Source organism: Dermacentor andersoni, chromosome 7 (genome assembly GCF_023375885.2).
Source record: "Dermacentor andersoni chromosome 7, qqDerAnde1_hic_scaffold, whole genome shotgun sequence".
NCBI classification, from domain to species: Eukaryota; Metazoa; Arthropoda; class Arachnida; order Ixodida; family Ixodidae; genus Dermacentor; species Dermacentor andersoni.
Genome location: NC_092820.1, coordinates 140175844 through 140197940, shown reverse-complemented (window position 1 = coordinate 140197940; position 22097 = coordinate 140175844). Strand labels below are relative to the sequence as shown.

Sequence of the window (22097 nt, the reverse complement as noted above, 5' to 3'; positions counted from 1 at the left end):
GGGAAACATTGAATTAATTTTAGGCCCCTGGGCTTCTCTACCGTCCGCCTGAACATAAATATAGTCGCGAAATGTGTCCTCCATGGCATGTAGCGAGATGGAACTAGTGCATTGTGGGCGTACCGTAAAGCCTAGTCTCTTGTCTAAGAGGAATGGCAGCACTATTAAATGGAGCTTAATGTAAGGGAGAAGCGCACTGCATACAAAAATGCTCCTAAGCACCTTCCCTTAGTCTTGAAACGCTGAAATATGGCAGTTCCATGGAAACTTCGGAGATAAGTACTTTATTCCTGATAGGATGCACTTTTCTATGCTAAGAAATGCTTTAGTTCATTCGTGCAGCTTGTTCGTCAGTCATATGGTACTCAATGAATACCCTGAACCATTAGTCTAAAAGCCTGATCATGTGTGTCCTGGAGGTGGAGGCAGAATTCTGTCTCTGTAGCTTCACTCTGCAGGATGACTGGTAATATAGATGAGAGTTGGGCTGCTACCTTCGGCTCTGCGACATGATGTCAAGCCTCCTGGGCCATAGCCTTAGAACGTAGTGTGAGCCTTCGTACTCGGCCGACTGCACCGGTAGCGCCATGCAACACGTCCTTCCAGTGAAGCCAGGACGCTCCTCACCATCGTCTCCCACACAGCCCACAGCGTCGGCTGTTTGTCCTCGTTTTGTGGTCTCTCAATCCAATCACTAGCCAGTCAGGGCCGTGTTCCTCCACGAAACCTTTCTGCATTCCAATTGGTAACAAAATGGCAGCCCAGTTGCCGATTACTCGCAGCTAATTGCGAGGTACGCCCCTAGAACTAGGCCGGCCCAGGAAGTGTCTATGCAGCGATGGAGCCTTCTTTATTATCTCTTTGAAGCGCACACCGGGCACCGAATTGCTTGAATAAAAGAAGAGGGAAAGAGCGAGAGAGAGAAAAACATCTTTATTGAGAGCAAAAGGACGTCCTTGCACGAGTTTCCACAATTCAGGGAAGTATATGGCCATGACATGGCTACGACGACCCCTAAATCGATACGGTCTCGTCCGAGAGACGGATACTGGTGAGCCGTGGCTCTCGCTGCTCCAGGGTGGGTCAGTGACGTGGGCAGGGCGTAGAGGTGGCAAGTCTGGATTTTTCCGCTCTATGAAAATATGCTGGAGTTGTAGCTGTCCGCAGAATTGAAATAACTCGTCATTTTGAGTTGGGAGAGTCTGTTGAAGCTTTCTGATGGTGCAACTAACCTGGTAACCCCCATACTAAAATTAAATATGTATTTTTTTAAGTTGATCTGGGAATCAGTGATAGTTCTTCGGCTTAGTCTTGCAGTGGCTATGGTGTTGGGCTGCTGAGCACGAGGTTGCGGGATCGAATCCCGGCCACGGCGGCCGCATATCGATGGGGGGCGAAATGCGAAAACACCCGTGTACTTAGATTTAGGTGCACGTTAAAGAACCCCAGGTGGTCGAAATTTTCCGAGTCCTCCACTACGGCGTGCCTCATAATCAGAAAGTGGTTGTGGCACGTAAAACCATATAATTTAGTTTTTTTTTCGGCTTAGTCTTGTGAGAAGACTGGCTAATACTTTGTCTGGTGTATCAGGGTGGAAAGTTGGGGTAGTTGGTACACATTCATAATGGCAACAGTGCGAACAAAACGACGATGGAGTGAAAGGAAACAGGACCAGCGCTGACTCACAACTAAGTTTACTGAAACACACATCAACGAATATAAGCGACACAGGCGATCACGTGGACAATCGTAGGAACGCACAGCCACGCCCTGTGGATACAGGGCTTACGTCACCGTATCGAGCTATCTAGGTAAATTAATTCCTCCTGAGCAAGTGCGATCGAAGGCTGACTAATGCACCGCGTGCCCTTTCACTCAATGTGGGCTGCTTCCACGACTAATCTGCTGGATACATCAGTATGCGTAAACGAAATTTTTGTCTCTTTGAGCAGAGGCTTACACTTACATTGCCGGCAATGGGCAGACAGTAATTATGTAGGCTGCACTACCAATGTGGTGTACACTTTCCCGCTGAAGTGTGGGCTAGTGTATATAGGGCAAACTGGCCGGTGCAATATTGTAAGACTTAGGGAGCATGAATTGTCCTTGGACAATAATTATTATGCGCCTGAGCCTCTGGTCAAAGGGACAACCTTCTGCATTATCTCCTCGAAGCGCATGTCGGGCGTCGAAATGCTTGAATAAAAGGAAAGAGAGAGAAAAAAAAAACTGTCTTTATTGAGAGCAAGAAGACGACCTTGCAGGAGTATCTTCAATGCAGGGAAGTATATGGCTACGTCATTGCTACGACCCCCTCCCCTCAATCAATACTTTCTATTCCCAGAGACGGGCAGTGGGGAGCTGTGCCTCTCGCAGCTTGGGGGTAGGTCAGGGAGAGGGACAGGGCGTAGATGTGCCATATCGGTATTATTTAACCGTTTATGAAAATGTGGTGAAGTCTTAACTATTCGCTGAATTGTGAAAACTTAACATTTCGAGTTGGGGACGGATGGTGAAGCCTTCTGATGGTCCAAATTACCTGGTCACCTCCACACTAAAATTAAACACGTATTTTTTTGCTTGATGTGAAAATCCGTGATAGTTCTTTTGCTTCGTCTTGTGAGAAGGCAGGGTAATACTGGATCTGGTTGCTGGTTTCAGGAAGTTTTATGCATGGGTGCAGGTTTCATTTTATCCAATTTTTTAAGTGTATGTAATAAAAACATCCGTTGGCACAACTGAGACAAAATTCTTTCTTCAGTTATGCGGTAGCTGGTTCGAAGGGAGTCCAGGAGGAACATTCGAACCTTTAACTGCCGATTTTCGCTGGTCAGGCAACTGTGCAGGTTTCTTTTGTTGACATTGAGGACACTTCTTTGGTATAGGCTTATCTGCAATGAAGTGAGAGCGAGAATTTTCGTGTGCGCTTGTGGCAAAGCACAAAAAGTAAGGAACTCTATTTTAAAGTATATGTTGTAGTTAAGATATATTATATTAGGTCTGGGATAAAGTAAGCGAAAAAGCCCATTTTTGTGACCTCTACGAAAACGTTTTTTTTTTATTGTACAGCTTGTTCATGATTTTAAATGACATGAATTCTTCCCTAGAAGCAATTCCTAACAGGCTGAAAAGGTACGTCGAGAAACAAAATTGCTGAACACAAATCACTAAAATGCAGAGCAGCCAAAATTTCGGTTGTGTAAAAAAATTGTATTGATAGTTTATCGACAGAGAAGGCTCCCTACCCGCCGTGGTTGCTCAGTGGCTATGGTGTTGGGCTGCTGAGCACGAGGTCGCGGGATCGAATCCGGGCCACGGCGGCTGCATTTCGATGGGGGTGAAATGCGCAAACACCTGTGTACTTAGATTTAGGTGTACGTTAAAGAACCCCATTTGGTCCAAATTTCCGGAGCCCTCCACTACGGCGTGTCTTATAATCAGAAAGTGGTTTTGGCACGTGAAACCCCATAATTTAATTTTAAGAATGTCCACTAAAATATTTTGCGTACGGGAAGTTAAGAGGTGCCCAGTAACAACAGGTAAGAATTTTGTTTTCGAACTAAACTTGAAAATCCACCAAATCTTCACCTCAAGGTTAGAGATTCAGAACAGAAAGGTTCCTTTACTTTAACTAAAATGTCGGATCCCTGTTTCACATGTATTGTCTGGGTTACATGATGCTACACTCACAAGATCTTTTCGCATGTTTTAGCAGCATAAACTATCGTTTTAAGAGCTGTCAATGCGCAGGGGGACATTTTTGAGTGAATATCACATAATCCTCATTGTGCAACGGAAAGGTGCAGATCTAGTTCCTTGGATTCCCGAGTGAATGGGAACGATGTTACAGACGAATGTTGGCTAGTGGTAGCCTTAGAGGTTCGCAGTAAGTTTTTGGACTACGTCTGTCATCCACAATTAAGAAGCCAAGCTGAAGACAGACATTATTGCTGTTAACCTTAAGTTAATTGAAGTCGTTCTGATCACAACGGTAGATATACTCCCAATTGAAAAAAATGTGAGTTTTGGCTCTGACCGCTCGGAACGTGTTAGTGAGAAAAGTTGTGCGACCCATTTTATGAAGTATGTGAAAGCCTTTAGGCAGAGAACCGCATGTAGTTGTCATGGGCTTGTAACATAATATGACCACAAAATAGTTATGAAAAATATTCCGGAGAAGCCATCTCACAAGTCTATGAACAGTATTGCGTTTAGCGCCGAATCAATATAGCCACCCAATACACTGTCAAAGTCGAAACTAGTCGCATATCAGGCCTCTACTTAAGCGGGCCTCATCATTCGCGTTTTGTTTATAACAATGTAGCAACGCCACCGCGAAGCCTGTGCAAGGCTCCAGAAATGCATCGCGCACCGGTGCGTGTGAATCGCTCGAAAACGCGACACGCGGCATCGAAGCTACTCTTTCCCACTTCTTTCTGGACACGCTGCGCCATCTAGTGACGCCACCGAGAAGTAGGCGCGCCGCGTCCCCGACCAGAACCATGGAGAACCGGTGCCTGCGAAAGCTGACATTTGTGGCCTCGCATGCAGCGAACCCAGAGACACAGACCCACTGTCTCAAATCGGCCAGAGAGTCATTGAAGAGCTGCACATTCCCAGTGCATTCATGTCGAAGATCGCTAACGTCTTGGGGTGAAAGACGTTCACTGAAAGGCGGCACATACCATTGTGCAGTTGTGAGGCAGCCTGCTAACGCGTCATATTCCTCTCCTTGAGGAACTGTCGTGACGTGAATTTTATTCTGCTCAGAATGGCAGAAATTTAAAGGTTCCATTTTTGCCATTGCAGGGTGGCACATTCCCATTGGCGCATACATAGCGCATGTTGGCGTCAAAGACGTTCATTAAAGACCAACGCAGAACAAGTGGCACACACCCAATGTTCCAGGTCGGCGTGAAAGAGCATCTTCGGACAGCGGTGCCTACAGAGTGCCGTTTTTACAGTGACCCACGTCGGTGTAAAAAAGGCTCCGTGAAGAGCAGCAGGTATGTTCCCAACGCGCGACAACACGCTGAGTGATTCAAGCTGGTTCGATGAATGGTTTTGAACATCTTTACCTCAGCACAGCAGCACTATGCGCTTTCCATTCCACCACGAACTACCAAGTCACCCAGGTAGGCTATACAACAGTTAGATACAAAGATACGTGGATGCAAACATAGATTGTTGGCCCCCGGATATTCCACGAAGTATCATAACACTAATCCTGGGTACTTCATGCACTTTATATTTTATTTTATGCGCTGAATGTCTTGTGCTCTCGAATGGGAGCAAGGGCACAGACTCCTTGTCAGGCAACCACTTGCCTTTTGGTCTGCGCCCTAGGCAACTGTACCACACGTTGTCTTAATAAACTCTTTGACTCTTTGACTTTCCGGAGTTATCGATGCCTCTGCGCTTGTATCTATGTATCTACGTGTGTTTGCATCTAACCGGTTGCCCGCCTACATATGTCGCTGGGAAGTTCTTGGTCGAATGGGTGGCGTATCGGATTCTCGCGACTTACAGCGAGCAATCTGGGTAACCACTCAGGTGGTTGCTTGGTTCTTTCCATACCGCGCCCATTGGGCAACGTTAGCCGGTAACGATGGTTTGAAACGCCGCTTTCGATGCGTTCCGCGCCGCTCATGGACAGATTGCGTCATCGTACGCCAAGGAGGAGAACTATATTTTTGCTTTTTAAGCAGTTCGCTTTTCCTCCGCCAGGTGTTAATTCTTCAACGCACTCGGAAGTTTCGCGATCGTCAAAGTAGAAAGCAAAAATGGCCACCTCCGGAGCGGCGCGTGCGCTTCGGAAGATCGCAGATCTCGCGATCTGATTTGATCGATCGATCGAGCAGCAGCGAGTCTGAGGATGCTGCCGTGTCGCCGGACTTTCACTCTGAGAACGACGATGACGGCGCAAGCAAGCCCGGCATGCCAAACTGTAGTGATTTCACTTAAATTTATATGGTGAAATACATGTTGAATGAGATACTTCGATTTTTTCAATGATAGTGATTATTAAATGGGAATACATTTTGTATGTCTCATAATTGTTTGTTACAATATTTTAGTAGATACAAGCGTGTCTTTACACACTTCGCTAAATTTAATCCCACAATCTTAATTTTGGCAATTTATATCTTTTTATGACATGCATCTCGTAAATTAAACTTACATGCGTGAAAAGTACGTTCATTCTGCTTTTTGTTTATGTCTTACAACGAAGTGAGTGCAGTAGTTCCTTCAGAAAAATAGGAATCTGGTGTAACCTTCAACTAAGGCCTATTTGCCCCGCGGTAAGCAACGAGTTAAGGGAGACCCAGGATTGGCAGTGTCGAAAATGGTGTTTGAAAAAGACAACGTTCAAATACAAGGAATTCTAAAGGAGTCCCTTCTTTCAGGACATCAGTCGTAGGCATTCGTAGCGAATCGCAATGGTGTCGCATGTGCGAAATTATTGAAGCCACAGAAAAACAAACCCACTAGAACAAAACTTTCATTCAGGGGAATCCCACACCTAAGACAAAAAAGGGGAATAAAAATGTAAAAAAGCAGATTTTGTAGCAGGACACATGTGGGAACCGAACCATAAAGTTCCGCATTATGTGGCGATCCACATCGCCAGCGGGGTAGTGAAACAGAGAATAAGACGACGAGGTGAGCCGGAGGAATGTAGCGATAAATGGGTTGTAGCTGCAGTACCCTTGTGAAATCTTTACATTGGCGCAGATGGAAAGAGGGATCTGTGGACAAGAAGTTGAACGTCGCGTTCAATGAAGGACGAACCGCCATGGAAGGTTACAAAGCAAGTGACAAACAGCATGCCGGGCCACTGGAGGATGCCACTACGCCTGATGCTCTATGGAGCGTTCCAAGTGCTTCCGGCTTTACGGCTGACGACCCCGTCACTAAAGGTAGCGTTCCTGCCTCTAATGAACAAGACGAGTCTGAAACTTCTTTTAAAGGACCTATCTTAAGTCATGAAACTCGGCTAGCTGTAATGCCACCAGACAGTGATATAACTGTTCTGAACGCACTGCTTCACCTTCAGAAATGCCAGATATAGCAAAGGCAGCCGCTGGTAGATCCTCTTCTCAGTTAAGTTTACAGTTGAATGAACCATGGAATGAGTGGAAGGAGAGTTTCTCTCAAGCATTCAAAAAGAATCCCGTGGAACTTTGGAATAAGGCCATATTCTACAGACGGAAAGCAATAAACATCAGAGGGTATGTGTTGTGAAAGGGGCGTTTAATTTGTACAGCCGAGCTGACACTTCCAGAATCGTCAGTTATCGCCCTCATTATACACGGTCTGACAAGATAGTGCCAGAAACATGTTCTAGCTTGGTCGCCAAGCACAAAGGGTGAACTGCTTCAGTCACTGACGTATGTTATGACGACAGACTTTAATGTGACATCGAAAGAGACAGAAGTCACAACTCTAGACCAAGCGACAAATGCGCGCGAGGCTCGGTACTTCATAATTAGCCATACCTACAAACCCCAGGCACCATGGAATCTCACCAATATGCTGAAGAAACAGTGCCCCTTGTTAAACCAGGCATTGTGACAGTGCCAATGCTTGTACACAACCGAAACATATCAGCATTGATTGACACTGGCGCTTCTGTGAGTCTAACTAATGAAACTATAGCGAAGTCAACCAGCATCGTATCCGGAAAGCCTATTCGTGTGTGTACGATGGGTCATCTCGGGATTACCATAAATGAACAACAGCAGCTCCTGAGTTTGAAGGACAGAAGTTCAAGGGGGAAGCACACCTCGTGTCAGCGGGGAAGTTCGACTTTCTTTTATCGCGACCTGATACGGAGAACATGAAGATCAACATACTTTGGAATGACGAGCTGATTATTGAAGAACCTGAGCAAGATATGTGTTTGACGCAAAAAGCTGGACGAACGAAAGCCATCATGCGCAGAAGACGTGCCGCTGAAGTTCCCGGATCTAATCTGCAATGGAGGATATCGCGAAGCAACGGCCGTGATTGATGTGCCGTTCTTGTTGCGCGACAGCACAAGGGTCAGAAGAAAACCGTATAGCTTCAGCTATGAAAATAAGGTAGGGCTAAGGCAAGAACAGCACACAGTGCCTCAATAGTTGAACTACCATGGTAGTGAGAGTGCCAACCGCTTTTTTTTCTATTTATGTATATGAGTACTCGATCCATCCTATTAATGTTAACCAGTGGGTGTCATGGTCACGAAGGCCGATGTGGAGCCCCATTTAATCCATAGGATAGTGCTTGTTATGAAAGACAGTGGGTTTTAGAAATTCATGTGGTATAATGTTTTGTCATTTGTGGAGCTTCAGTGTTTCTAAATTGTTTATCTCACATTTATATATATGGGTATGAGATATCATTAAAATCAACATCAACCACTTGCATGTCTACCTGAGCAAGAAGTCGAGAGCATTCAATTCATTGAGGCATTTGTGCTTTGGAGATTAAGAATATGAGGGCATGACCTTAAGGGCAAACACAGTGCGGCAACATCTTCGTTTCCTGAAGCGTGTTAGCTCCACCTATGCGATAACACAGCAGATCCACGCATTTTCTAGCTTTGCTTCAGTTAAGAGGCAAGATGTTTCTCTCACTATATTCAATTACATGGTTTCGTATGAAAACGTGCCCTCTCAGTAAAATGTTGAATTGATGGAAACAAAAAAATCTGATTTAAAATACTTACAGTAAAATATCGAGGTGGAGGGTTGAACATTTCAGGTTCCAATTCCTCCTAGTTAAGAAACCTAAGAGGTATTAAATTCGCAAATCGATTTAGGTCTGGGGCTCGGAATCTCTACAGGTATCTCAAAAAAATATATTCGGTTGTATTGTGCCGATCTAAAGCTAGATAGTAGGAAAAAATCTTCTTATTCATGACAACGTGGCAAATAAGAGAATCAGCAGGAACTATAAGTTACCAAGTATGTTTCGACGAGTGAGGATACGCTTTCTTGCTCATCTGCCTAGGCAAGTAGGCTCCGCTCATTGCTCATAGGAAGCCGAAGTCCAAAGTCTTCTCTCTACGACACTCTGCTTCCTTGTAAAATTCGTTATCTAACAGCTCATCAAGAACCACACCACAGATGTATTCCGAGCTGAAAAGATTCGCTCTGACGCCTATAGATGCGAATCCCCTTGCATATTATTTAGCTTCATAGTAGAGAAAAGCTTTCAGCATGCCTGCGTTTTAACGGATATGATAAAAACGTTAGCCGATAAGCGTATCTTTTTATGTGAAAAACAGAATTCTAAATACTAGACCAGAAATACCCAATAGCTTTAAGAATTTGTTGGCTCTTTGCAGAAGATGTCAGCCTTTGACCGGAACTCGTGAATTTATCGGGGACCTCTGCTGAACGTTTCTTTTTTTCCAATGAACGAACTCCGGGCACATTTTAATTGAGGCTTCGATATCGGTAAGGTTGTGTTCTTTTTTTTTTTAATGTAAACATGGAAATTATTTGCCCGCAAACTTCAGCCTGGGGCTGCATCTAAAATATTTAACCCAACACCAAGAACATATCATAATTTTATTCTGGAGTTTTACCCACCAAAACCACTAACTTGTCTTTTCACGAGGTACGCTGTTGTGGGCTATCCGCGGGTTATTTTGATCACTTGGGATTCGTTAACGTGCTACCAATGTATGATGCACTATGATTATTCTATTATGCCCTCATCGGATCGCGGCTGCCATGGTAGCAACCGAACGCGCGACCATAAAGCACCCGTGTAATGTAATGTCGTAAGAAGTTGAAACGAATTTACCATTCCCAATTTTTTTTACAAAAATAAATGATCAAACTTGCGCTCAAAATTATCAATATTTTTTTAGGAACTCCATGTGTAACCAGCTACAATAGTAGTTCAATGTGGCAGCATTAAAAACCTGCAGTGTGTTTCGCAAAGCATGCAGTAAAACACGGTACTTACAACTGCATCTCCACATGCAGACGTTGTAAGATATGAATCCGTTAGCATTTTTTGCACACCACCACCCCTCGAAGTGACTGCAATTATTCGCTTTCTGATCGAAATACCAGTACGTGTTCATTCCCATACAATACCCTGCTTCTGGCTTGGCGCTGCATATGGGTATTGGTGGTTTCTTTCTTTCTGCAAATGAAACACAAGCTACAGTGTCATAACTACAAAGCAACGTAAAGTGAACGTAAAGAGAAAAGGCCTATATGTCGCGACAAACCAATATTAAAAAAAAAAAACTTGATATTACAAAAGGCTTCATTGAGTTTGGTCACTGAGTCTCCAACATACTTTTCGGTGAGATACTAAATGAAGCACCAATGTAAACTTTGGGATTGAATATCCAGACACGGCTTGCAGTCTTCATGTTCGGGATCCAATAAACGGAAAATGGCAGTATTTTTGGAAAACCAATAAAGAGAACACCATTTCGCTTCGTATGTCATGTTACCTTTCGACACCTCAGCCAACTGGCCTCATCTCAGAGCATGTACTGAATGATTTTCACAGTTGTAGGGATCAGGTTGATATTTTTTGAGCGCTACGGGATCTAAAAAGGTATTATTAATACATAACAAAAAACATTGCCAAATAATGTACATTCTTATTCAAATTTATGTAGGTTACAGTTAGGATAGGCTACTCGTACGGATGACCACTATTGTCTGCACCTGAATTTGACAAAAAGAAGTATTCTTCACGGGGAATATAGCCACCAAGATACAACTTTGACGAAGATTTATTGCGAATACTTCACAAACTAGCGCTTAAAATCGTTCATTTTATGACTAAATCTGTTGGTTAAGTCTCATGCAGCTTGGCCGATCAGTTTTGATTAAAAAAAAAGGCTACATGCATAACGCTCACCCCTAGTTAGTTTACATTTGTGAGCAGGAAGCGCGATTCCCATTAAATGCACAGATGGAAATTTCATAATACTTCAGCCAGTGCGCATCTTAACAGTGTTTCAACTGCACAATTCTAGATCGGACACAAGTATTTCTTGCAGCGCACGCACCTCCCGAAGGTGAAAAATGTTGCTTTACATTTAGTTAATTATCGCAATTAAGTAAACCTTCTCTTCACTCTAAAACATACACGGTATAGAAATTCACCGACGATTACGACGTTCCCTAATGCGAAAGTTGAGCGCAGCTCTATACGTGTTTTGTTTTTCGCGATACATTTACTGGCAGGAATAATCTGTGTGCCGTATAGCACGTCGGAAACGGAGAGAAGTGGAGGGTGACTCTCTCATAATTGAAAGCTCGCGAGAGGCAGCTAGTGGGTGATTCGCGGGTGCGATTCAGAGCAGCAGCTGCAACAGACATCCCAGACGATGCGTGCTACACTGGCGCCATCTCGTAGCGATCGTCGCCGGAGAGCCAGTCTTGCCACGCACTACGCTTTTCTTCTTTCTCGCGCTTTAGCCGTGCCCTCTTCCTCAGCTTTTCTCCTCGCGCTCTCTTCGCTATTGCCCTCTCTCACCCATCGCTGCGCTCCATGTTCGCTCTCTCCTCCTTCGCTTTGCCATTTCGCTCGGTTACGAGGGACGCCGAAGCCGGCTGCACGAATGGGCTTCTAAAATCTGCACTTTAAAATACTGCAATGAAACACGTAACACAGAACTAAGGCTACTGGGGCTTTATAAATATTTACAACATGCATCGTGATAGCGCTATGTTAAGTACCCGTGCTCTTGCATTGTTCTCAGTAACGGTGGTATTCGCTCCGTCGCCTCGAAGGAATCGCTGCATTAAAGGAAGAGAATGACAGTCAAATGGCTGGTCCAGAAGGTACGTGCTATAGTTCAGGATCATAATTATCAAACGTGATGCGGTTTTCTTTCCAGAGCTTGTGTTGAAGGTTTTGGTATTGCTACTCGTTTCCAATGAAAGGTACAGTGACAACCTGGCATACCTTATCCATGATTCCTTGACTAATTTATTATCATAGTGCTTATTATTAATTAATCATTCATGATCATACTATGGCCCTGCCGGCTTTGAACTCATTACAGGCTTTCTCTTCCGACACTATATAATCAGTGGCTATTGCTACCTTGACGACGTTGTCACGTTCTTGAGCCCCTTGGTTTGATATCTTCGTGGCCTCTTTGCCATATTTCCATTTCTTTGGTATAGGAACAAAATATTGTAAATGTTGTTCTGCGTCGCTAAGCAAGAAAAGTATTTAGTAAGCTTGTGGGCGTTAGAGGAATCTAACCTTAGCCTGAGAGAACTGGTACTGTCGCACAAAATTCTCGCGCACAAAATATACCTCAGTAACTTTTGCACACCGTATGAGCGTGGTTGAAGTGACGTCTAAGTAAGCTCTACTAGGAGTACTAGCTGTTCAATGTTCATTACCTTGAGTCTAAATGCAGAGCGCTAGAGGATCACCAAAACGCCTACAATAGTAAAGCTCCACTGCTACGTGCAAGCACCAGTATGGATCATTTGCTTTTAACTTCACCTAAATGCCTAAGTATAAAGGGATCTCCAGAAAAAGAAAAAAATTGTTTGCAGATCTTTGTGTAGCTTCTTGCAGATTCAATTTCGTTACGACCTTCAAGGTTTAAGACCAAATACATGGTTAAACAAGAAAGTCGCAGTTTTTTCAGCTGTGCCTATCGTTGATTGTGATAATAATAATTTAGTAATATTAATACGCAGTAAAGTTAGTAGTTTTATTAGCTGTATAAAGTGCTGTAGACATTTGCTTGCTAAGGGAATATAGCAAGCACAGTTTCACGGGCTTAAAGGCCAAACACCGACACATGTCATTCGATCACCGCTGACACTCGCTCTCACAACGCTATCGTTATCAAAAGCGGCAGCAGCGGCGAACTTATTCTCCTTCGTGCTGCCTCTCACTCCAACACGAACTAGGTATGCTGGAATACAGCGCACAAGAAGCTGTAAGCTGTCTCGGCTGGGCCAGCCTTTGTGCATCAAGCCAAGTGTGTTCCAATCGCTAGCACAACCACATCTCCACGCGCCTCATTCCTTGCGAGTACAAAATGTCGGCGCACACCCTCTCTACCGTTCTCCCATGTTCCCTTGCGAAGACACCGCCACACCAAGCCCCGCTCCTTCATACACTATCGCATGCTTTCCCTCGCACCGGCGGTACAAAGCGCGCGGTCGCGATTTTATCGCACTTGGACATTATACGGGCACTCACGACGACGCCGACGGCGGGAACTAGCCTGTAGCATCCATGTAATTGCTAGCGCGCTAAAACAGACGAAAAAACATTTAAACAGATATCGATTTTAAATATACAGGTAGAAACAAGTTTATTTTGCAATAATTTGATGGTTTTGTTTAGCTATAGCTAGAATGAGCTTGTAATGGCTAAGTATGACGCGTGTCTGTGGCGTGCCATTCGCTCTATACTTCATTCAATACTCCTGGCAACAAAACATCGTTTCCTGATGACCATGAAGTTACGACACTCTCCGACAGCCATGGGAGAAAAGCTTGGAGGACGCTTAAGCTTTGCCTTTAAGAGTGGAACGCGATAGCATTCACAGATCCCTGACTGCTTCTCCCGCTTCCCGGTAAGAGGAGTAATGTTTACCATACTGTTTACCGGAAAACGCTGTCCGCGAACGCTATGCGCGAAGGATAGCTTTGTGGTAAAAAACACGGCATCTTGCGTGGGCCGCGATGCGGCCGAGGCGAGCGCTAGCTGGAGGTACTGCGTGATATCGGACGTGCTGTTCCGTGGCCCCCAAGACACCCATCGCGCCAGCATTGTGCGGCATCTGGCGCACACAATATTTAGGCTAACAATGACTTCACTCTTCAACTTAGCATGACCTACGAGTAGCTTCATGTTGAAGACCTCTGTCTCTATCGAGCTCACTCTACCCACCTCAATGAACTGCAGCAAAGATTCTTGTACGCTGGAAACGATCTTTGTATTTTAGAGTAAGCTAGAGTGGTTCATTGATATACTTTTCCCTACTGAGCAAATGGTCTCAATACTGTTTGCCAGGTGGAGCTAGCGTAAATTTCGGTAAAATGCATAGAGCACACAAACTGTCAGTAAATGAAAAAGTAGGCAGAAATTTTATACTCACGCTCACATACCATACGGCACTTTTCCTCAGTGGCGAAATGGTTCAAGCCTCTCCCACATGAGCCATGACGAAACATTTTACAGTCTCTATGCTTAGGATGATATAACCAAGCAGTGTCCGTCGGCTGACAGCTTCCAAGGAGGGGTTTTTGTAGGCATCTCGGCTGCGGCATACCCTGAGATTCTGAAAAAAAAAGAAGGTGCCATGTTGCATAAGTTTTGAAGTATGAAGACAGAAGCCGTCACAGGTTCTCATATATCAGAGTAACGAAGCTACGTTTTATCGTCGAGGAAGTATGATGCGAGACATAAAGCATATATGAAAATCGGCAATAACGTGTCTGTGCGTTGCAGCTTTAGGATAATTGGAATGTTGAAGTTGACTAACCGTTCTTGAAACAAGGGTAATGACTTCCAAACACTACTTCTACGCTTTTAGTTCAGGGTCCGTGACATCTATTTGTGCACCTCGAATGGAAGGACCGATGACAGAAGGTTGCGACAGAAATTTGATAAATCCCTATGCTGCGCAAAACTCAGCCACACCATCTGTGTCCTTTTCAGAGGGCAGTATAAACGACCTTCATGCAGGGGCCAGCGACGCACGTTGTAGTCATTACTATTCGGCAAACATTATTTGCCTCTTGCTATACGATCGGTTGGAGCTTCTTTCCGAGTAAAGCTGGCCCATATCAGAGGCAACGTTACAAAAGTTGACAACTTCCTTGGCTCATATTCAACCTGGCTCATCTCACCTGTTTTTTTCAATGGTATTCGTCTGGTCTATTATGCAGGTCGATCTCAGGGCCAGTGCAGTTAAAGAGGCGGGTGGGCCGCTCGTGACAGGACAACCCCATTACAGCCTATCAGACGCAACGCGTTGAGCAAGATATTAAGTATCGTCGTCCGTATCTCGCCGAGTACAGGAAGCACAAAATTTCCCACGCGTGAGCTTTGGTTACTTTTGTACATGGTATCTCAAAAAACTTCATGCCAGAGAACACCTTACATTTGTGTGATAACTTTTCTGTTCAAGAACCAGCTTGGAAGCAAAGCTGATTACAGTATAAAATAGCTAAACGAAGATTTTTATGGGTAAATGGTTTGTTATTATACCTCTGCGCAAATATTCGAAGAAAGTATTCTCTAGAACGCGATTTAAAGAATGGTTTCGCAATTGGCATTCAGGAAAAAATTCCCAGAACAGATACTCACGCCTGCAGGTTGACAAACACTGCATTTCCGTCGGGAAAATGTTTGGTCCTCCCCCGCATTGGCCCCTGGGTATCATGAAGCACTTGTGCGTTGGAGGATCATAGTACCAGGACTGATTTAAAGGTTTACAGAGACCTAGATTTGGTGGCTTCTCGCAAATTGGTGGCCGTGCTACTTGATTACCTGCAAGAATCATTAGACGTGTTCGAAATGACCACATAAGTTAGAGGAAACGCTGATGCTTGGTGCAGCGCTAAACATCCTTGAAATATATTTATTGCGCATGAATGAACTGTCTGGTAACATAACTTATGTGTCATAGAATACTTTTCCACAATTCCTTAGCAACGGACTATACTAAAAAGCACTGAAATAGTTATTTCTCCCTTGCTATGGTGACCTGCCACCTGGGTTTTCTTGCGGCCATGGCTGTTTTTCACTTAGGCATAGTGCAGTGCGGTGACGCGTTCCTTTTGTGCTTTAAAAGGAGAGGCTCAACAAGTGCTTTCCGGTAGCTCTTTCTTTACGTGTTCTTTTCCATGACTGTCGTGTGCTGATCAATGCAGTGATCTGGGAATCTTAACAACATGGCCACAATTAGCACATGACAGGGGCAGTTGGTGAAGTATGGGAGAGGCCTTTGCCCTGCAGTGGGCGTAGCCAGGCTGCTGCTGCTGCTGATTATTATTATTATGAGCTCTAGAGTACACCCTGCACACACCTCTGGTGCCTGGTTAGCGTGCTCTAGATGGTAGGAAATTGGTGGTTTGACTAAACCTCTCTTGCCGCGTTGGTTATTTTTTTCATCTTGTTTGTTCCCCATTAGTCGTTTAATTCCTAGGGGGCATGGAGCGCCCCTCAGCCGGCCACAGGAGGACCCGAGTGAGCGAGAACGCCTGTATTTTTTTTTCACCTATAAATATTCATCGCTGCATATAATTATTTCATCGATACTGTTACAAACACTGTAACCGCATTATGAGAATAAATCCAGAGAATAATAAAAAATGGGGGGGGGGGCGCATGCGGTAGGCATTATAAATTAATGATTAGTAGCTTACCGCTATCCATAGAAAATGTACATTGATTTCACCTTACACGCATGTATATTTGGGGCATAATTTGAGAGGGGGACACCTAAGCCTGTACAATAATAAAGACCGCGCGAAGATAGACAGAACGAGACACGCTACATTTAGAACAAGCGGAGGTCGCCGTTATCTTAGTTATAATGTTAAAAAACTGGAAATGGTGCTGGCCAGCCTATACATATACGCAGGACAAATAACTGATTGTCTGTTAAAGTTAACAAATGTGTGCGAAGGTAGGAAAGCGCAGTGAATGGAACCAGTGAACTAAGTCGTGCGATGATATTAGGATGTTTGCATACATGGAGTGGGAATCAGCTGATGCAGGACAGGGGTAATTAGAAATGAACAGGATTAACCTTCGTCCTTAAGTGATCCTAAAATAGGCTGCTCAAAGAAAAACGCATGCTAGGCGTTTGGTAATAGATATTTGAAACTACAGTACGTAACTACACAGGACGAAAAGGAAGACAAGACGGACAAAGCGCTCATACGCTGCTGCTACTAAAGATGATGATATTGTTCTAATAATTTCTGTATACCCAACCAATGGCGTATACTATTTTGACAGCGACGCTGTATGTGGATAGCCCATTCGTCGGTGCGTCGCGTGTACACTGTAATTTAAAAAGAAAGGCGCACGATTGGCTGTGCCAGTAGGGGTGTCGTTGCTCTCCGTCACAGCCGAGCGCGCGCGCAGCGGTTTCTCTCCGGCTCCGAAATATGCAGGCCACGTGGCATACGTATTCCTGAGGTGCAGGCAGCTTTCGATCAGCAACGCCGCGAGCAGAAACGGGAACCAGCTCGTCTAGACTGTGCCGACGCCGCTGTCCGGGCACAAGAATACGTTCGTCCAGCCGAGCGCAGGTAGCAATAGCAAGCCGTCGTTTAATGAATCGTCGAGATTAACCAAGTGATAAACCCCTGGACTGCACGTTTCAGCTTCGCTGGTTAGCCATCTGTGCGTATTGGATGGCCGGTGATATTTTTAGTAACCTTACACGCAACGAACTTTTTTTTATATATCCAAGCTTATATCCAAATCAGATATAATATTACGCAAAAACGATTTCGCACATGCGGGGCAGAAGAACCAGGAATTTGTTCCAAGCACAGCAATTGCACGTGCCCAAGTGCAACCTTTCATAGAAGAAACTTGTTGCAGAAAAATAGTGGCGTGGTCATAAAGTAGAACAGTTGAATTTTCTAATGCTAATGATTGTGGTGCGTTTGCATATTGAGCGATTTCCTTAAGAAATGTCCTGGTGGACGAAATTAATCCAGAGCCCCTCACTATGGCGTGCCTCATCATGCAATCGTGATTTTGGCAAGCAAAACCAAGGAATTCAAGTTTACCAATTGGAAGATATGCAGGCTTCGCGCCTTTTCATTCTCAGTATTGCGCTCGTTTCGTAAAATATGTTTCTGACAGAGCCGATCAGTTCAACCCCGAGCACATACCAGCACATCTTACAATACTATTGCCTTTCACGAAGAACACTACCGCCGCCTCATAATGCTCTGACGCGAGAGGAAGCCCTAATACGGCTAAACCTCCAAACAAATTCGCATTCACGTTTGAGTCACTACCACGCCATGTACCCTGCGCGGTATTCCTATAGATGTCCCCACTGCGATGAATGCGCGACGCTTGAGCACGTAGTATGAGCTTTGCGCAAGTACTCCGAAGCTCACACCCATAACACACTCCACCACACGGCAACGGGAGGCAGCGTTGTCCAGCTCCGGCTCAATGGACCAGCTCAACGGAACAGCTCAATCTTGTCAACCGAGCAAGCATAGCTAAGGCTGCTGGACTCCTGGACCAAGGGACCACCCACTGCGTGCTGGAAGAGCTATCTTCGCTGGTGTGCTCTTTTCTACAAAGTTTCTCTATGTCTCTCTCCGACAGTATGCTAACCGTCGCATTATTTACATGTGATCTTCACGCATAGGAAGCATACCTTACGAATTGGAGAGAACTGGTCGCAGTACAAGGTAGTGTCCAGCATCTAGTAAAGGGCTGGTCTAAGTTCTCAATACATCCTTTCGCTAGCTTAACGTCATGTACTTAGTATGCAGGGAAATAATTTACTAAAAAAAAACCGTTTGAAATAACAGCTAATCCCCAGTTTAATACGTGTTTTATTATACTAGTTACCACAACATTCAGGGCAGCAAATGAAGTGGGGAGGGGCAGCCAGGTCTCCCGTTCCAAAATTTGTTATTCCGAGAGTATGGTGTAGTAAATGAGAGCTATGCTTGTTGTGGTAGCAACGTGAGCGACACGCTCAAAATTGTGATTTTTCTATTACTACGACTTCTCAGCAACGACGGGAAGTGTAACGGCAACGTTTCAACGTCTGTTCGACAGGTAGGGCTTTCCGCAAGATCCTACGGAATTGTAGGCGAGCTAACTAAGTTTTTAGTTACGTTATGCGTAATTTGCAGACGCAAATATCCAATTCGAGGAAAACCGGGAGAGCTAAGTGATAAAATTTTATTAGCTACGGAACGGCCCGTGTTCCTGCTGCGTGGATTAATCAGCTGATCACTATGTGCATGTTCACTGAGAAGCAATCGTCAGTGCAGTGATACTTAACATGAATCCTCTAAACATTGTTAAGGACCAATCGATATTGCATGGATTTTCTTGGCAATAGGCATACAAAAGCACTTAATTGCATGAGATTTGTATTTGCCGAAAGTTTGTTGAAAAGGCGGCTGGCTGCATGCACACCGATCTACAGTAAAATGCCAAGAAACTAAAATCTGCGCTCTCAGAAAGTCAGAATCTTTGAGAAAACTTTAAAGAGGCACTCGCATCTATTTCTCGGTATAACATCCCATACCTCTCGTATCACATATATCTTGTTTAAAGATGAAACGGCACATTTGCACAAATTTTTCGATCTGCTAAAAAGGGTACCGATTGTGTTGTGAACACCAGACTCAAGTGAAGCCGTTCTGGTTTCTGGCCGTTGTTTATGACCATCCCTTACTTGTTAAAATATAATACACTACTTTGAGTAGCGCAAGTACGTGCAGCTTGGAATACATTGTCTTTCGGAAAGGTGCTTGCGCAGTAGTTGAAATTTTTGAAACCCTTGGGAAAGCCTTGGGAAATACAAATTTTTATAAGGATTTAATATAGCGGCTGCTGCGTAGATTTAGTTAGACGCCTTGGTTAAGCACCGCCTCGTAAAGCAGCAACACCACCGAAATTTTATCACTTAATACGATGGCACTACGTGGTGGGGAACACAAGATACTGCTATGGTGACCCGACTGCGTGCGCCATTCGGAGTTCCGAAGGCAGGCCACACGACCTTGAGGTCGTACCGGTAAAAAAGTTTGATCTGACATGGACAAGATACGACGGGGATCACTTCATATTGAGAGGGCTCCATGCACGGCTTCAAGCGCAGTCAGAATAATGAAAAGAAATTGAAGATGGTGAGACTGGGCCACTGCGATGCATTCGATTATCGACAATGCGATTTGTACATGCCACAAATAAAGGGTCTTTTTTGCAAAGAGCTTCTTAAAAGGTGTCAGAATATCAGCTTTATGCACACCCTATTAGGAAAAGCCTGTAAGTTATCATAAAAGAACACAAAATAAATAATGGTTCTATAGACTGATGAAAAGCGAACTCTTTCAGTTAGGACAGTCGATCTACGTGCAGAGGTTTAAGTCTAGAAAAAGTACGCGACGCTTTTCTTCGAACCGAAATGAAGTAAATTGTTTTATTGGACATTAGCGTTGTCAAGAAAGCTTTAAATGTAGTGAGTTCTCAACGTACCGTGAACATAGGCCACCCAGGCGAGAACGAAGAAACTGGTAGCGAGCATCACGACACCTTGCGTGCTTCAACCTGATCTGAGATGCGTAGTTGCCTTTGAGGCTTAAGAATATGAGGCTAGGTGAGGGATGATCTATATATATCGTTAAAAAACATCCATTTGCGCGGAGCTTCCAGGTTTCTGTATTTCTCGAAAACAAGCTGCGCGGATTGAGTGCCATTCTTGCCACCGATTGTGCTTTCAAGTGATGACTCATGAATATAGATTGTCTCACGTTGTTATGAACACGTACTGACTCTGCTTCAGTAAGCTTGCTTAACACTGAAAGTGCCTAAAATCTTTGCATTTATATTTAAGTTGTTTTCAAGCGTGCACCGCTTCTCTAGAAAGCCATTTTTGCAGTGTGACTTCTATTTTCTTTTTCGCCGCCTTTTTTTTATGATGACCCCGCTGACGTTTCAGCCCGAATCATTCTTGGCACTTTTTGGCAATTGGTAGGAAGACAACAGCGTAGGCTCCTCTAAAGCATTGCTTTAGTAAAAAGAAGATACATTTTTCGACGAATAGTGGAATTGAACCTCGGTCGTCAAACACAGCAGTCGACTGCTCTTACCATTTGGCGAAGATCTTTTTCTTATTGTTCTTTTTTTGCTAAATGAACAATTACACAACTTGCACGCATACTAGCCAGTCAGAAAGCTGCTTGAAACAATAGGAGCGAGAGCCACGTGTCACTTCCTAGTTTTTTTCCCCTGCTGAAACCTAGCGCTTTGAGGCGCCGTGTGAGGCAACACTATCTGCGGAACCGGCCCGCTTTCCCCAGCCCTTTTCTGATAACCGCTTAGATTAGGTGAAATCTGCGCGACGTTGTACATAGCTGAAATTATTCATTTTGTTTATTTATATAAGTACCTGCAGCACCACAAGGGCATTATTGCAGGGGGGGGGGGGGGGCAATTAGTCAATTATTGCCGGGGGGGGGGGCAGTTCGAACATTTCTTTGCAGGATTACAAATATCATTGTAGATATTTGTCTATGTAGATCCCAACAATCATCATGCCGTAAGCTCGCGTCAAATGGCCGGCGTAGAAATTATGCCGTTACCTTCATAAAATTGTATTCAACGTTGTCGTCTTTGTGCAGCTGCTGTCACATGAATGAACTCTCGAGAACCACACGCAACTAGTCAAGTTACACAAGCACGCCGCTTCACCTGGTATCGCTTTGTGGAATCCCAACCAATGCTGGATAACTAAGAAACTGCCAAGTGCTTCGCACGGTGTCGAGTCCTGCAATGCCTGGTATCTCCATAATTTTCGGAAGAACGTTCATTCGTTACATGAATGGTGGGATTGCCTCGAGTGAATAATCCTAAGCGTGTATGCGGTTAATGTGGCAAGTGGATGGTTTGTAGTCAATTCTAAGAAGCATTCGGGCATTCAGTCGAGTGTCTGTTACCTTGGTGACAGTGCTAGGTAAATTCCACAAGGCACCGTCTTCGCTTGAATGTCTTCAGCGACGTTACTCCCAGCAATGTGGAGCATAAGGCTGTAGGTAGGACTCACATGTAGGTTTAAAAAGGTAGCGTGGTTTTATACGTTCCAACGAGAGCATAAAAATTTATACTAATGTCCATGCTTCGAAATGAAACAGTGGTACTTTGCAGTGACCACAGTTCTGAACTGCAGGAAGGGTTTCTGTCCCCGCCCATCTGTAAGTGCTTGCACACAAGCGGCCCCTGCGGGCCTCCGAAGCACATTATCAGCCGCTGCTTGGCATTACGGGGAATTTCTTCCACTTCGCAACGCCGTTCCCGGAAGCCGGACGAAGAAAACACATGCACTGTATTCGAATGGCATAGAGGATATGTGCAAATAACCAGAA

At 44.5% G+C, this 22097-nt stretch overlaps 1 protein-coding gene across 1 annotated transcript; it reads right to left on the bottom strand.

Annotated features, from left to right (window-relative positions):
• Nucleotides 1–2218: 2218 nt before the first annotated feature.
• Nucleotides 2219–20364, bottom strand: LOC129385585 (papilin-like). Its single transcript, XM_055072303.2, has 5 exons — nt 20212–20364; nt 15319–15501; nt 14105–14287; nt 9964–10146; nt 2219–2891 (listed from the first exon to the last, which is right to left on the bottom strand). The coding sequence occupies exons 1-5, from the start codon at nt 20258–20260 to the stop codon at nt 2758–2760; spliced, it is 732 nt and encodes a 243-aa protein (XP_054928278.2). The 5' UTR covers nt 20261–20364; the 3' UTR covers nt 2219–2757.
• Between the last annotated feature and the right edge of the window lie 1733 nt (nt 20365–22097).